The 15098-nt window shown below is 44.6% G+C and overlaps 1 protein-coding gene across 4 annotated transcripts in view; it reads right to left on the reverse strand.

Moving 5' to 3' along the window:
* akap11 (A kinase (PRKA) anchor protein 11) overlaps nt 1-15098 on the reverse strand; it is a 134421-nt gene that overhangs the window by 18124 nt on the left and 101199 nt on the right. For 3 of the 4 annotated variants that reach the window (XM_072514374.1, XM_072514372.1, XM_072514373.1), the window contains 3 exons: nt 9876-10034; nt 7380-7463; nt 4414-4460 (listed from right to left, as the gene is read on the reverse strand). In XM_072514374.1, coding sequence (XP_072370475.1) covers nt 4414-4460; nt 7380-7463; nt 9876-10034 — 290 coding nt within the window. The remainder of the gene's footprint in view (nt 1-4413; nt 4461-7379; nt 7464-9875; nt 10035-15098) is intronic. The other variant, XM_072514375.1, reaches the window with a different exon arrangement.

A 15098-nucleotide genomic window follows, 5' to 3' on the forward strand; every position in this document is an offset into this window, starting at 1 on the left:
CTCTGGGACTGGGCGGAAGGGGGCGAGAGGTATTGGCGGGGGGGAGCCACCCGCGCTAGCTAACTAGAGTCAGTTAGTGAACGGGGGTGAGGTGAGAGGAGGACTGCGGACGTTGGAGGATGTTTTTGTAGCAGGCTTCAATGGGCCTACGAGGCGAACAAGAGGGGGTGGAGGGAGGGACGTTGGGGGATGTTTTTGTAGGGGGGGTTCTTGGGAGGGGGGGGGGGGGGAAGGGGTTCGATGTTAACAATGGACAGGGGCGGGTCAGGCTTATGGGGCAGGGCCCGGTGGTATGGTGATGGTGGATAAGAAAGGTGGGGGGGGGTGAGGGACCCCCAGTAAGGATAATCACGTGGAACATGAGAGTGCTGATTAACAAGGTTTTTGAGGAGTTTTATGAGAGGTTGTACAAGTCAGAGCCACTCGGAGGAGACCGTGAGATGCAGGAATTTCTCGATGGGTTGGAGTACCCGAGGCTAGGGGAGGGGGACAGGGCTACATTAGAAGGAGCAATAGTGGAGCAGGAGATAAAGGATGCGATTGGGAGGATGCAGTCGGGGAAGGTGGCAGGGCCGGATGCGTTTCCGGTGGAATATTATAAAAAATTTAAGGATAGGTTGGCACCCCTGATGGTGGGAATGTTTGAGGAGGCGATAGGGAAGGGGTGTTGCCGCAAACCTTGGGGCAGGCATCGATTTCCCTGTTACTAAAAAAAGATAAGGATCCGACGGAGTGTGGGTCGTATCGGCCCATATCACTTCTGAATGTGGACGTAAAAGTGTTGGCGAATGTACTGGCGGGTAGGCTGGAGGAGTGCCTTCCGAAGGTAATAGGGGAGGATCAGACGGGGTTCGTGAAAGGGAGGTAGCTGTTTTCGAACATTAGGAGGGTTTTGAACGTTGTTATGACACCGGCGGAAAGAAAGGAAACAGAGGTACTTGTGGCATTGGACGCCGAGAAGGCGTTTGATCGGGTAGAATGGGGGTACCTGATGGCAGTGCTGGAGCGGTTTGGGATTGGACCAAGGTTTGTGAACTGGGTAAAGCTATTATATAAGGAACTGAAGGCGAGTGTCCGCACAAATAATATCAGCTTGAGATATTTCTCCCTCCACCGTGGGACTAGACAGGGATGTCCTATGCCCCCCCTGCTGTTTGCACTTGCGATTGAGTCGTTGGCCATCGCATTGAGAAGTTCGGGAGCATGGAAAGGAATAGTGCGGGGGGGGGGATAGAGATTAGGGTGTCCTTATATGCTGCCGACTTGCTGCTTTATGTGTCGGAGCCGAGTGCGTCGATAGGAGGAATATTGGAGCTACTGCGGGTATTTGGGTCTTTCTCGGGGTACAAGTTGAACCTGGACAAGAGTGAGTACTTTGTGGTGTCTCGGCCGGGGGTGGGGGGGGCTGCCATTCCGTAGAGCAGGGACTCATTTTAGGTATCTGGGGGTGCAGGTTGCCCGGGAGTGGGGGAGGCTTCGTAGGTACAACATCACTAGTTTGGTGGGGAGAGTGAAATCCGATCTGGCAAGGTGGGACGGCCTTCCTCTGTCACTGGCAGGTCGGGTACAGGCGGTTAAAATGAATGTGTTGCCGCGATTCCTGTTTATTTTTCAATGCCTACCGATTTTCCTGCCAAAGACTTTTTTCAGGGAGATTGAGGGAAGGATTACCTCATTCATATGGGGAGGGAAGGTGGCCAGAGTGAGAAAGGTGCTGCTACAGAGGGGAAGGCAGGCAGGGGGTTTGCGTCTCCCGAACTTGTTGTACTACTACTGGGCGGCGAATGTGGAGAAAGTGCGGAGCTGGGTCAGAGGGTCGGATTCTCAGTGGGTCAGAATGGAGGAGAGTTTGTGCAGGGGGTCGGGGCTGAAGGCACTTGCAACAGCGCCGCTCCCGATAGCTCCGGGGAAATATTCAGCGAGTCCGGTAATAATAGCTTCATTGAAAATCTGGAGGCAGTTTCGCCAACACTTCGGGTTGGGTTTAGGGTCAAGGGAAATGCCGATTCGGGGGAACCACAGATTTGAGCCAGGGAGGTGGGATGGAAGTTTTCGGAAATGGGAAGAGAAGGGGATTAAGACGCTAAAAGATTTGTTTCTTCGGGGTCGGTTCGCAGGATTGAGGGAGCTGGAAGCGAAGTATGGGCTAGAGCAGGGAGAAGGGTTTAGGTACATGCAGGTTCGGGATTTTGCCAGGAAGGAGATACAGAGCTTCCCAGAGGAACCGGCCTCCACATTGCTGGAGGAGGTGTTGACGACAAGGGGACTGGAGAAGGGGGCAGTGTCAGCGGTGTATGGAGCTATTCTGGAAGAGGATAAGGCACCACTGGAAGGGACCAAAGCAAAGTGGGAGGAAGAGCTGGGAGAGGTTATAGAGGAGGGGGTCTGGTGTGAGGTGCTCCGGAGAGTGAATGCCTCCACCTCATGTGCGAGGTTGGGGCTGATACAGCTGAAGGTGGTATATAGAGCGCACCTCACGAGGGCGAGGATGAGCCGATTTTTTGAAGGAGTAGAGGATGTGTGTGAGCGTTGCGGGGGGGGGGCTGCGAATCACGTTCATATGTTTTGGTCCTGTCCAAAGCTAGGGGAGTACTGGAAGGGGGTGTTTCGGGTAATTTCCAAGGTGGTGCGTGTGAAACTGGACCCGGGTCCCCAGGAGGCCATATTCGGGGTGTCGGACCAGCCAGGGTTGGAAACGGGAACGGAGGCAGATATCATAGCCTTCGCCTCATTGATCGCTCGAAGGCGGATCCTGCTGGGATGGAGAGCAGCCTCTCCACCCAGTGCCCTGGCGTGGCAGGGGTCCTGTTGGAATACTTGACCCTTGAGAAGGTTAAGTTCGAACTGAGGGGAAGCTTGGAGGGGTTCTACAAGTCATGGGCACTATTTATTATGCACTTTCAAGAACTGGATAACATCGAACATTAGTTGGGGTAGTAGCTGTGTAGATTAAGGGTGACTATGGGTAATCCCCGATTTCTTTTTGTCATTTGTTTATGTAAACATGTGGGCTGAGGTTTGGGGGTTGGTGGGGGGATGGGATCGTTGTTATTATGGGGATTGACATATCTTGCTGATTATTGTTGATGGGTGTAAATGTGGGAGAAAATGTGAAAAAGGAGAATAAAAATATTTAAAAAAAAAAAAATATGCAATAGAAATTATAGAGGGGGTCCTTTAAAATATTAGCTAAAATATACTGCAAAATAAAATGCTTCTTGAAAATTATTGAATTTGTAGAAATATGATTAAGTTATAAAATTGGCTAAAATTTTGAATCGTGACTGTCTCAAATGTTGCAAAAGATGTACTGTGGGAAAGCGATAGGAGGGTACATTCAACGAATTTAAAACAATCTCATAACTGAGAGGGAGTTTGAACGTGGGACAAGAGCTGTGGGAAGTACAATTACTTTAGAGTAATTGATTAATGTCGAATTAACCAATATCCTGTTAAGTAACTGACACTTTCCTGAACGAATCAAGGGGTCTCAGCTGAGAATTAGAACCAATGAAAGTTAGTAAGGGGCTGAACCCGGATAACGATTCCCTTAAGAATGTGATGCGTATGATTGATTAGAGAGAAGAATTTTAGCCTTCCAAGATTCTTGAAGCATTCGTGAAAATTACTTTTAGAAAGGCCTTTTGTTGAAATGACTTTTATTTTGTAAATCTGGAGTCACTTTTATCTTGAAGTTTTTTGCTTTCACTTTTTCCAATGTACGGTCAAGTTTTTTCCGATTTAATTTTGTATTAAATACATTTAAAAAAAATAAAGAGTGCTTTGTATACCTCCTCAATCGGACTGAATGCCTTATCCTGAGTAAGAGATAAGAGGAATCTTTCATTACCTTACCAAGTAAGAGAATATTAGTTTCATCTGACAACATGCACTGGCATCAGTAATGTCCCTGAGGAGTCAGCTTCCTTTGTGTGGTTTTTCTAGACAGTTATCCACATGTATTCTGGGATGGACACCAAATCAGGAAGGAAAGCTCTGATTGACCAATTCCATCATCTCGAAATTCTTAGTTCTCTTTGAAATAAAGATTTTGTTTGTTGTGTTAACAAACATGGTACTATTCAATTTGGCTCTGGCTTGCAACCATGCGCCTTATTTAAGTGAAAAGAAAAATATTTGCAGGGTTGCGAAGAAACAGCGAGACCAATTGGATAGTTCTTTCAAAGCTGCAGGATGGACTCAATGGCTTCCTTCTGTGCTTGAAGAGTCTGTGATAAATATGTTGTGTGTGGTTTACATCGAAGAGCTGCTAATGCTAGGTATTTAATCGATGCCTTTGATCTAGGTGGATGGCCTCTGTAAGGTTTGCACACATCTCAGTCTTGTTAAGATTTTCTCTGGTACTTGGCTAGCAGCAATATTTTGGGACAAAAATGTAACTTCATACTGTACCCTCAGAATCTTCTTGCACCTCTTCTTCTTTGTCTTCACTATTATCGCTATATTCGCAGGAAAGAAATTGGCCATTTAGTGCTCACTCCCACTCAGTGGTCACTTTGAAATAGTGCAAACAGTGCTCAGAATTAAAAATAAATGAGAGGTAAAACTAATTGCTGAATATTAAAAATCCGTGAAAAAGCTGAACACACACATGCATTCCAACTAGCAAGCAATTAGAATCTGAATACTTCTCATGCTATTCCACAGTTAACAGTATCTGATGTCTGCAGCCTTTGCTGTGACCCATATTTGATTCTAGCAAGGCAGGTGCCGGGTCCAAAGCCTCACACAATTACTTTTCAGAGCTGTGCGTGCACAAAGAACCACAGGTTAAACAATTCTGGAGAAATTACTTAACTATATAGTCTAGAATTACTTTTCACCTCCTGCAACTTCCATAGATTCACTTCTCAAGACTTAAGAGTCCTGTAAATCTGTGTCTCTCAAAATATATATTCAAATTTTAAAAAACTACTGCACATCCTCTCTGACCCTCAAAAATTGACTTTATAAATGTGGAATCCATCCCTTCAGAAGAAAATTACTGTGGGAGATTTAAAAATCTTTTTTTTTTTATAAAACTGTCTCTTTTACCTCACTCTAAATCCAATTTATATTTCTTGCCTCGAACTCTGTATGGCTCAGTCAAGAATCTTCAATCCGATTGGTCGAAACATCACATCATCCCTTGTCCAAATCACAGTTGACACAGATTAGCGACAGAGGCTCCGCATTAGGAAGACATTGAATTAGAGTTAATCTACCCAGCAAAGCCCACAACAACTGTGGGCAGTTGTCAGCAAGATGAAAGGCGAGAGCTGGCCGTTTATTGGTAAGTGCAAAATTATTACCAATTTATAACAATGCACCAAATTCAAACGGTTTTGTGCTTTAATGCATTAGATTATATGGATTCATGTCACATAGCCAGCCGAAGACTTTTAAATACATTGACTAGGGCTGCATTCAAAGTATATTCCCCAGATAAAAGAGATGGTGCTTAAATCCAGAGGGGAACCACCATGTGACTTCCAACTTGGGAACTTTAAAAATTCAATGTCAAGGAAATCTGCTGAGGGAGGAAGTAAGGCGGGGAATATTTGCCTGTGATTCAGATAAAACAGTGTGACCATTATGGATTATCAGTGCCACCTTGTTTTGAATATTTAGCCTGAAGGCATCACAGAAATGTTCATTTTGGTTGTTACTCTTGCAACAAATATTATTTTTTGGATTTCTCAATCACAGTAAATGACTCCATGAAGGAATGTAAAATATTTCACAAATGCGAATGCAAAAACCCTGCGTAAGGAATGACACAAGAAAATGGCAGATCACTGCACATTATCATTCTTGTTCAGTATACTACAATACTCTGAAAGCAGGATGTTTGAAAGGGAATTTTCTCTGCATCCTATCTCAGTAATTTCACCCACCTTGGGCTCTCCCTGGGGTCAGAGACTAGTTTATAGTCTAGTCTTGGATCGTTTGCCCTAGGTACCCAGCCAGAGTGCAGGCTTGTTGTGAATAAATCCAATTTAGTATAATCTATTCAAGTTGTTATTTGGTAGTACAAGAATTCATAGAATTTACAGTGCAGAAGGAGGCCATTCGGCCCATCGAGTCTGCACCGGCTCTTGGAAAGAGCACCCTACCCAAGGTCAACACCTCCACCCTATCCCCATAACCCAGTAACCCCACCCAACACTAAGGGCAATTTTGGACACTAAGGGCAATTTATCATGGCCAATCCACCTCACCTGCACATCTTTGGACTGTGGGAGGAAACCGGAGCACCCGGAGGAAACACACACACACACGGGGAGGATGTGCAGACTCCGCACAGATAGTGACCCAAGCCGGAATCGAACCTGGGACCCTGGAGCTGTGAAGCAATTGTGCTATCCACAATGCTACCGTGCTGCCCAATGACATGCTGAAAATGACATGACATGCTGAAAAATGACATGCTAACTAAGTGTTCTCTCTTCTGTCTTCAGGATAACTCACAAGAAACGCCAACAGTATTAAGGGGAACAACAATTTATATTGTATGAGAGTGCTTATTAGTCGGCAAGTGGAATTTGATTTGTGGAGGTGTTATCATGGAGAATGCAGCATGGAACAGTAAACTGCCCTTTGTTTAAATTCAAACTGGGCAGGCCGAGCTGATTGATCAAGGCAATGGACCAGGGCATGACTGTTGCCCAAGCTTGTGTTAAGTTGAATAGGGCACAAAATATGGACGTGCTTCTTCTGTCTCCAAAGGGCTGGGCCCTGTGTGTGAATATACGTGGCTTTTAGCATATCCAAGTGAATCACACTGCAAACCCAACTGACAATCTTAAATTGGTTCTCCGTATAACTCTTCGCACAAACAGGATTGTTAAGTGCGAAGAATCACAATTGCGGAATCACATATAAAGTTGGACACTAGGTCTCGAGTCCATGGCCATGCCTCTACCAATCGGTCCAGTTGCCAACCGATCAGCACTCTCTTCTCATGCAGTACAAATTGTTGTTCCAACATTACTATTCGTACTTTCTTGCGAGCTATCCTGATGAGTGAAAATTTCTCTTTATCAACAATACACAATTATCATTCCTGCATGGTGTATATTATAATGTGCTAATTGAACGTCGAGCCATTAAATATGAAATACCATGAGAAGTAAGCTAAATGAGAAATCAGAATGTGCAAAATACCATAAGATTCTTCAAATAATCAAATGAGCACAAGCAATGAGAAAGAAAGCAATGATTTCTTTGGGGGTTATTTGTATTTTACAGATATGTTTAAAGGCCTTTCATCGTACACACATGCAACTTAAGTGCTTCACATCCAAAGCCATGCTCTCATGCAATCAATGAAACTTCCTAACTCCAAACAATTTTAATAAATCCTAGACTAGACCAACCTGTCGGATGGTGGAAAGGATATATTCTCCTCATATACATCACCTTCTAACCCCAGACTGCTCCAGCTACTGCTGTTGCCATTACTGCCAGAAAGGAAAAGAAAGGCAGTGGACATTGAGTAACTGACGATAATTTCACACTCCCTCTCCCATCACCATTGCTTGGTCAAACTACACACATACAGCTACCAGAGAACAGAGATGGTACATTTCAGGTTGTTGATCCTGAACCCGCATGCAATTCAGTAGCTCTCTTCTGTGCTAAGAATTCAAAAACAGATCTTTGGAATTGTTTTTAAGAGCAGACAGATAGCTCTGGCTAATTTTGCCACCTAAAGAGAAAAAATGGGCAACCCCCCCCCCCCCAGTGAGTGCTAATGGATAGAGGGAGAAAATTAAGCTACAACACTCTAATCCTGATCACCATCTGCTGAGCCTTGATTAATAAGGGTATCAGGGGTTATGGAGAGAAGGCAGGAGAATGGGGATGAGCAGACTCAATAGGCCGAATAGCCTAATTCAGCTGTTTTATGAGCCTCCTGAACCCACTTCTCTGGTACCTTGATGCTAAATTTAGTAAGTTTTGTATTACATTTTTTGGGTCAATTTTAACCCTTTTCTTTTGATGACCTACTTCTTGCACCAACCTTGGGAGTTCCAAAAATAGAATAAGCAATTGGAACAGAACTGGCATGTCTTTCTAAGCTGGATTAAAAATAGTAACCACAGATTTAACGTTATGCCATTTAGACAAAAAATATTGACTACTTCGATTCTTTAGAGAGTATAAAAAGATATTGAGACAAAATTAATTTTCCATTTCATTTTAAACAGATTGAAAACATGCACTTAATGGAACTTGTTACAATGAGTGCAACAGATACACATGAACAATTTTCTATGTTGATTTGTTTATAAAATTAATTTCATGAATGCTTTTCAAGGTTATGTAATTAATATATTTTAAATATCTACTCGCCCTCATTTTTGGCAATAGTTTAAAATTGAATCACCAAACTAAACTGCTTTCCATTGTCATGAATAAAAAAACAGTAGTCTATTTCTTTTAGCACAAAAAAGAACATAATCATGTACAGATATTTCTCTGCACACTTACGATTGCCTATTAATCGTAATGATCAATGTTAGGCATTTACTTTGATTGGCACACTGCTGTACTCCACCACAGGGTGAATCATACCACAAGCATCTACTCCCTTGGTCAGGTTGAAACATGGGAACAAAGGTTTTTGATATTTTTCCAATTAAAGGGCAATTTAGCATAGCCAATCCACCTATCCTGTACATCTTTGGGTTGTGGGGGTGAGACCCACACAGATACAGGAAGAATGTATTTATGATGATTGAGGAACTGATAGGGAGGATGGAGAGAAACTCAAGGGTATTAAGTGTTATGGAACAAAGTAGGTAGATGCAGTTAAGATACAGATCAGCCACGGTCTAACCGAATGACAGAACAGGTGTGAGGGGGATATGTGACCTTATTCTAACGACCTACCTAAAAATAGGCAGGGGGCATACAGCCTCACAAGTAACTCATTTTAGTCATCTCCACGCCTACCTCCCCATCCTCAATGCGTATGAATTGTGAAATGAAAAGGTTTCATTTGTAACCTTTAAACATTTAACCCACTCACAGCATGTTAAAAGAGATATCCATTCAGCTCAGGTGGGGACAAAATGCTGCCTTCTCAAACACCTATCAACGCAATATCACCTTTACAGAGCTGTCACCACACTATGAAAATAAAAAACAAAAGTGCTTTGGAAGTGGCTTAACGCAGTACAGCTAACGATTGCTTTACCTGCCCCACTTTAAACAAAATGGACAAGAACGTGAAATCAGCTGGTTTTGTTCATCTCCATTTATCTTAAATGGACCTGAACAAAGAATGTTAAAAGTTCAGTAAGTATGAAACAAAATGGGCTTGAAAGTTGATCAAAACCTTTTGGGTTTCAAATTAATAAAGCTTCTGTCATTTTAATCATTCCAAACCTTCCAACTCCCACTGAACAAAGTTTCTTTCTTTGTAAAAATTGCAAAATACATTGGAAAATGGGAAACAGATTAGATTGTTTAAATATCTGTAACAGGAAAGCAGGAATCGATTTGGCAATTTTGAATGCATCACCAACTTTAAATCTCATGGGGCAAATTCAGCAGGTTACAGACCCTGCACGTGTTCTTTCCGTGAAGCTAAAACTAATGTCAAATAGTGTCTGTTTGCATAAAAACAATCAAGACACAGGATGTGAACGATACTCTCCAATACTGGAGGGCTTGAAATGAAGGGCAATTTGATCAATTCAGCCGGTTTCATGAAGAACATTTCTTTGGAAGCAAACTGTTCAAACCCCGCATGTTTCAGAATTCCAAACTGCTTGTTAATTACAGAGAAGACACACGGTACATGTCACTTAAAATGGTGTAACTGGAATGAAACCCCGAGCTGTAATTTTATAGTTGACGTTTACCTGTCACTGAGGTGCAGGAAGCTGCTGGTTTCATCTGGATGTTCATCTTCAAAACTCAGGTTGGACCAGCTGCCAGTACTGTCATCACCTACACTGAGGCTAAGCTGTTGACTGGTTGTGGTAGAATCAGTTGACCGCAATCCATCCTTGAGACTGCCACTACATGCAGAGTGCAAAAAGCCTTAGTTTTTTTTGAAAACAATAATGTATAAAACCACATTGCTGGGATAATTACTCATCTACTTTCCAAAGAATCAGCTTTTTGAATATTTGATTTTGCTGCATGCTGCACATGCATGTGCATATACTAACACAGCTTGCTCTCGATACAATGTCTTTAATCCAATGAGCATCACAAGATACTTTGTAAAGGAGGTTGCAAACAGTATAATAGTCACTGAACTGTCAGAGACAGTGACAAATATAGAAGATAGCTTTTCCGACTTCGGACTATTTCAGGCTGCACCGGGAGACAAGACAGGGATGCCCCCTCTCCCCACTGCTGTCTGCGCTGGCAATAGAGCCACTGGCAATTGCTCTGAGAGCCTCAAGGGGCTGGAAGGGGTTGGTCCCCGGGGGGGGGGGGGGGGGGGGGGGGGAGGGGCACAGAGTCTCGCTGTATACGATGGCCTACTGCTGTCTGTCTCGGCCAGTGAGCTTAACTTCGGTAGTAGGGAAGATGCTGGAATCTATCATCAAGGAAGAAATAGCAAGGCATCTGGATGGAAATTGTCCCATTGGGCAGACACAGCATGGGTTCATAAAGGGCAGGTCGTGCCTAACAAATTTAGTGGAATCTTTTGAGGACATTACCAGAGCGGTAGATAACGGGGAGCCAATGGATGTGGTATATCTGGATTTCCAGAAAACCTATGACAAGGTGCCACACAAAAGGTTGCTGCATAAGATAAAGATACATGGCATTAAGGGGAAAGTAGTAGCATGGATAGAGGATCGGTTAATCAATAGAAAGCAAAGAGTGGGGATTAATGGTTTTTCTCTGGTTGGCAATCAGTAGCAAGTGGTGTCCCTCAGGGTTCAGTGTTGGGCCCACAATTGTTCACAATTTACATAGATGATTTGGAGTTGGGGACCAAGGACAATGTGTCCAAGTTTGCAGACAACACTAAGATGAGTGGTAAAGCAAAAAGTGCAGAGGATACTTGAAGTCTGCAGAGGGATTTGGATAGGCTAAGTGAATGGGCTAGGGTCTGGCAGATGGAATACAATGTTGACAAATGTGAGGTTACCATTTTGGTAGGAATAATAGCAAAAGGGATTATCTAAATAATAAAATATTAAAACATGCCACTGTGCAGAGAGACCTGGGTGTACTAGTGCATGAGTCGCAAAAAGTTGGTTTACAGGTGCAACAGGTGATTAAGAAGACAAATGGAATTTTCTCCTTCATTGCTAGAGGGATGGAGTTTAAGACTAGGGAGGTTATGCTGCAATTGTATAAGGTGTTAATGAGGCCACACCTGGAGTATTGTGTTCAGTTTTGGTCTCCTTACTTGAGAAAGGACGTACTGGCACTGGAGGGTGTGCAGAGATTAACGAGGTAAATCCCAGAGCTGATAGGGTTGGATTACGAGGAGAGGTTGAGTAGACTGGGACTGTACTCGTTGGAATTTAGAAGGATGAGGGGGGATCTTATAGAAACATATGAAATTATGAAGGAAATAGATAGCATAGATGCGGGCAGTTTGTTTCCACTGGCGGGTGAAAGCAGAACTAGGGGGCATAGCCTCAAAATAAGGGGAAATAGATTTAGGACTGAGTTTAGGAGGAACTTCTTCACACAAAGGGTTGTAAATCTATGGAATTCCTTGCCCAGTGAAGCAGTAGAGACTCCTTCATTAAATGTTTTTAAGATAAAGATAGATAGTTTTTTGAAGAATAAAGGGATTAAGGGTTATGGTGTTCGGGCCGGAAAGTGGAGCTGAGTCCACAAAAGATCAGCCATGATCTCATTGAATGGTGGAGCAGGCTCGAGGGGCCAGATGGCCTACTCCTGCTTCTAGTTCTTTTGTCTCAGACCCAATGGAGGGGGATGGAAGAAATTATGGGAATTTTAGGGGCATTCGGCCGGTTTTCAGGGTATAAGCTCAATAGGGGGAAGAGCGAGATGTTTGTGGTCCAGGCGAGAGGTCAGGAGAGGCGACTGGGGGAACTGCCGTTCAGAATGGCATGGGGCAGTTTCAGGTACCTGGGCATCCAAGTGGCGAGGGATTGGGACAGGCTACATTAATTGAACTTGGCCCGGTTGGTGGATCAGATGAAGGAGGATTTCCGGAGATGGGATGCGCTCCCGTTGTCTCTGGCGGGCAGAGTGCAGATGGTAAAAATGACGGTCCTTCCGAGATTCCCATTCGTCTTCCAATGCCTCCCCATCTTCATCCCGCGGTCCTTTTTTAAGCGGATCAATAAGATTATTGTGGGCTTTGTGTGGGGGGGGGGGGGGCAAGTCCCCACGGGTGAAGAGGGCAATGCTCGAGCGGTGTCGGGGGGGATGGAGGGCTAGCACTGTCGAATTTCATCAACTACTACTGGGCGGCTAACATAGCCATGGTGAGGAGGTGGCTGGTGGGGGATGGGCCAGCGTGGGTGCGCATGGAGGCGGCTTCTTGTAAGGGCACAAGTATGGAGGTGTTGGTAACGGCGCCTCTGCCGTTCCCGCCGGCGCGGTACTCCACCAGTCCAGTGGTGGTGGCGGCCCTGAGAGTCTGGGGGCAGTGGAGGAGACATGTGGGAGCAGAGGGGGCATCGGTATGGTCCCCAATTTGCGATAATCATCAGTTTGCCCCGGGGAGAATGGACGGCAGGTTCTGAATTTGGCGGCGAGCGGGGATTGAGAGGATGGGGGACTTTTTCATAGAAGGAAGCTTCCCGAGTATGAGGGCGCTGGAGGAGAAGTTTGCATTAGTGGGGGGAAATGAATTCCGATATTTACAGGTCCGGGACTTTTTGCGGAGGCAGGTACCAACCTTCCCACTCCTGCCGCTAAGGGGGATTCAGGATAGGGTGGTCTCTAGAGGATGGATAGGAGAGGGGAGCGTCTCGGGCATATATATATATATATATATATATATATATATATATATATATAGAGAGCTTATGGGTTTGGAGGAGGTGCAGACCAAGGAGCTGAAGCAAAAGTGGGAGGAGGAGCTTGGGGGAGAGACAGAGGAGGGTCTCTGGGCGGACGCGTTGGGTAGGGTCAACGTGATCGCGACATGTGCCAGGCTCAGCCTGATCCAATTTAAGGTCGTTCACCAGGCTCACATGACAGTGGCCCGGATGAGCAGATTCTTTGCGGTGGAGGGTAGGTGTGCGAAGTGTGCGGGGGGGGCCAGCGAACCATGTCCATATGTTTTGGGCATGTCCAAAACTGAGGGGGTTTTGGCAGGGGTTTGCCGACGCCATGTCCATGGTATTAAACACGAGGGTGGCAATGAGTCCAGAGGTGGCGATTTTTGGGGTGTCGCAGGATCCGGGAATCCGGGAGGAGAAAGAGGCGGACATTCTGGCCTTTGCTTCCCTGGTAGCCCGGAGGCGCATGCTGCTAGCATGGAGGGACTCAAAGCCCCCGAAATCGGAGCCCTGGCTTTCGGACACGGCTGGCTTCCTCTGCCTGGAGAAAATTAAGTTTGCCATGAGAGGGTCTCTGTTAGGGTTCGCCTGGAGGTGGCAACCATTCGTCGACTTCCTCGCAGAAAATTAATCGTTAGTATTAGGATAGCGTAGATTAGGGGGGTAAGCAATGGTAGGACCTGTGGGAGAGGGAGGTGGTATTTGCACTATGTTTATATTTTCCTTGTTATGTACAGTGTTGATTTTGTTGTTGTTACAATGCCAAAGAAATACTTCAATAAAATGTTTATTAATAAAATAGAAGATAGCTTTTCAACAGTGTTCACCATTATTGACTCAAGGGCAATTAGGGATGGGCAACAAATGCTGGCTTTGCCAGCAATGTTCACATCAAGAATGAACTTTAAAAATTGATTATTGGGGTTTAATCCACAGTTGAATTAATTGACAGTTCTTCAAGATTTAGAGCTTTCTCTTTTGGATACAAAGGTACCCTTGGCATGGGTGACATCCCAGCCCAATTAATTGAATGAAAAGATGTGAGGAGTGGATTAAATATTATCTCCCATTATTATTTGAAAACTGAACACAATAAGTTTAAAATATTAAAATTTAAACTTTAAAAGTATCAGTCATAAAAAAAGCAAAAAGCTTAATAACAACATCTCATTCTCCCACCCTGCCCGCCGCAAGGACAGCACGGGCGAGCCCCGTACAATGGAGAACTCCATTGACCTCGGGCAGGATTCTCCGGTTACCAGGCGAACTCGGCCGGAGAATCCCGCCCAATGTTTCTGCTATTGCTTTCTTTCCTCAGCTTCCCACTCATAACCTGTCGCTTTTCATTTGTGCAATTCTGAACCCACATTCCCAGTCGGTGCTGCCATTGAGGCTTCCTCCTACTCCTTCAGTTCCTGCACATTCAGATGCTGTTTTCCATTTGGCTACACACATTCAAGTGCCCAATTCTGCCTCCAGTCTGCACACATCAACCATAGAAAAACATCCAGTAACATAAGATAGGGTGGAGGCTGGATTGTTCTCCGAATAAGTCAGCTCGGACTCGATGGGTCAAATAACCTCCCATTTGAGGTGTACTAAATGAGTTTCAACCCTCTTTCTTCTCTTTCAATATGAGCTGGGTTCCTGGCATTGTTCTCCATGGGCCGTCTTTCTGTCTTGTTGACCAACTTGCAACTCTCAACTTGCAAACACCCCACTGATGTGGCTGGAATCAGCCACCTCACTGAAACCGGTTCATATGGTCTGTGTTTCAAAATATAATTTTTCCCTCAGTCATTCCCATAAGAGGAAATGTAACTTACATTTTTATTCCTTCATAGTTACCATTTATTGGCCATCCTTAATAATCCTCGAGAGGATGAAAGTGAGCTGTCTTCTTGACAACTGAATGGCTCTCAAAGTCATTTCAGAGCAGTGTCAACCAACCACACTGCTGTGGGTTTAGAGTCACATGGAGTCCACACTGGTTAAAGGCGGCACATTTCCTTCCCTAAAGAACATGAGCAAACCTGTTGGGTTTCTACAACAATCTAACAACGCCATTGTGACGGTTACCAATTGAATTGTATTCCAGATTAAATTTGAATTCTTCAACTGCTGAGGTGG

The sequence above is a fragment of the Scyliorhinus torazame genome, chromosome 8 (genome assembly GCF_047496885.1).
Source record: "Scyliorhinus torazame isolate Kashiwa2021f chromosome 8, sScyTor2.1, whole genome shotgun sequence".
Classification (NCBI taxonomy): Eukaryota; Metazoa; Chordata; class Chondrichthyes; order Carcharhiniformes; family Scyliorhinidae; genus Scyliorhinus; species Scyliorhinus torazame.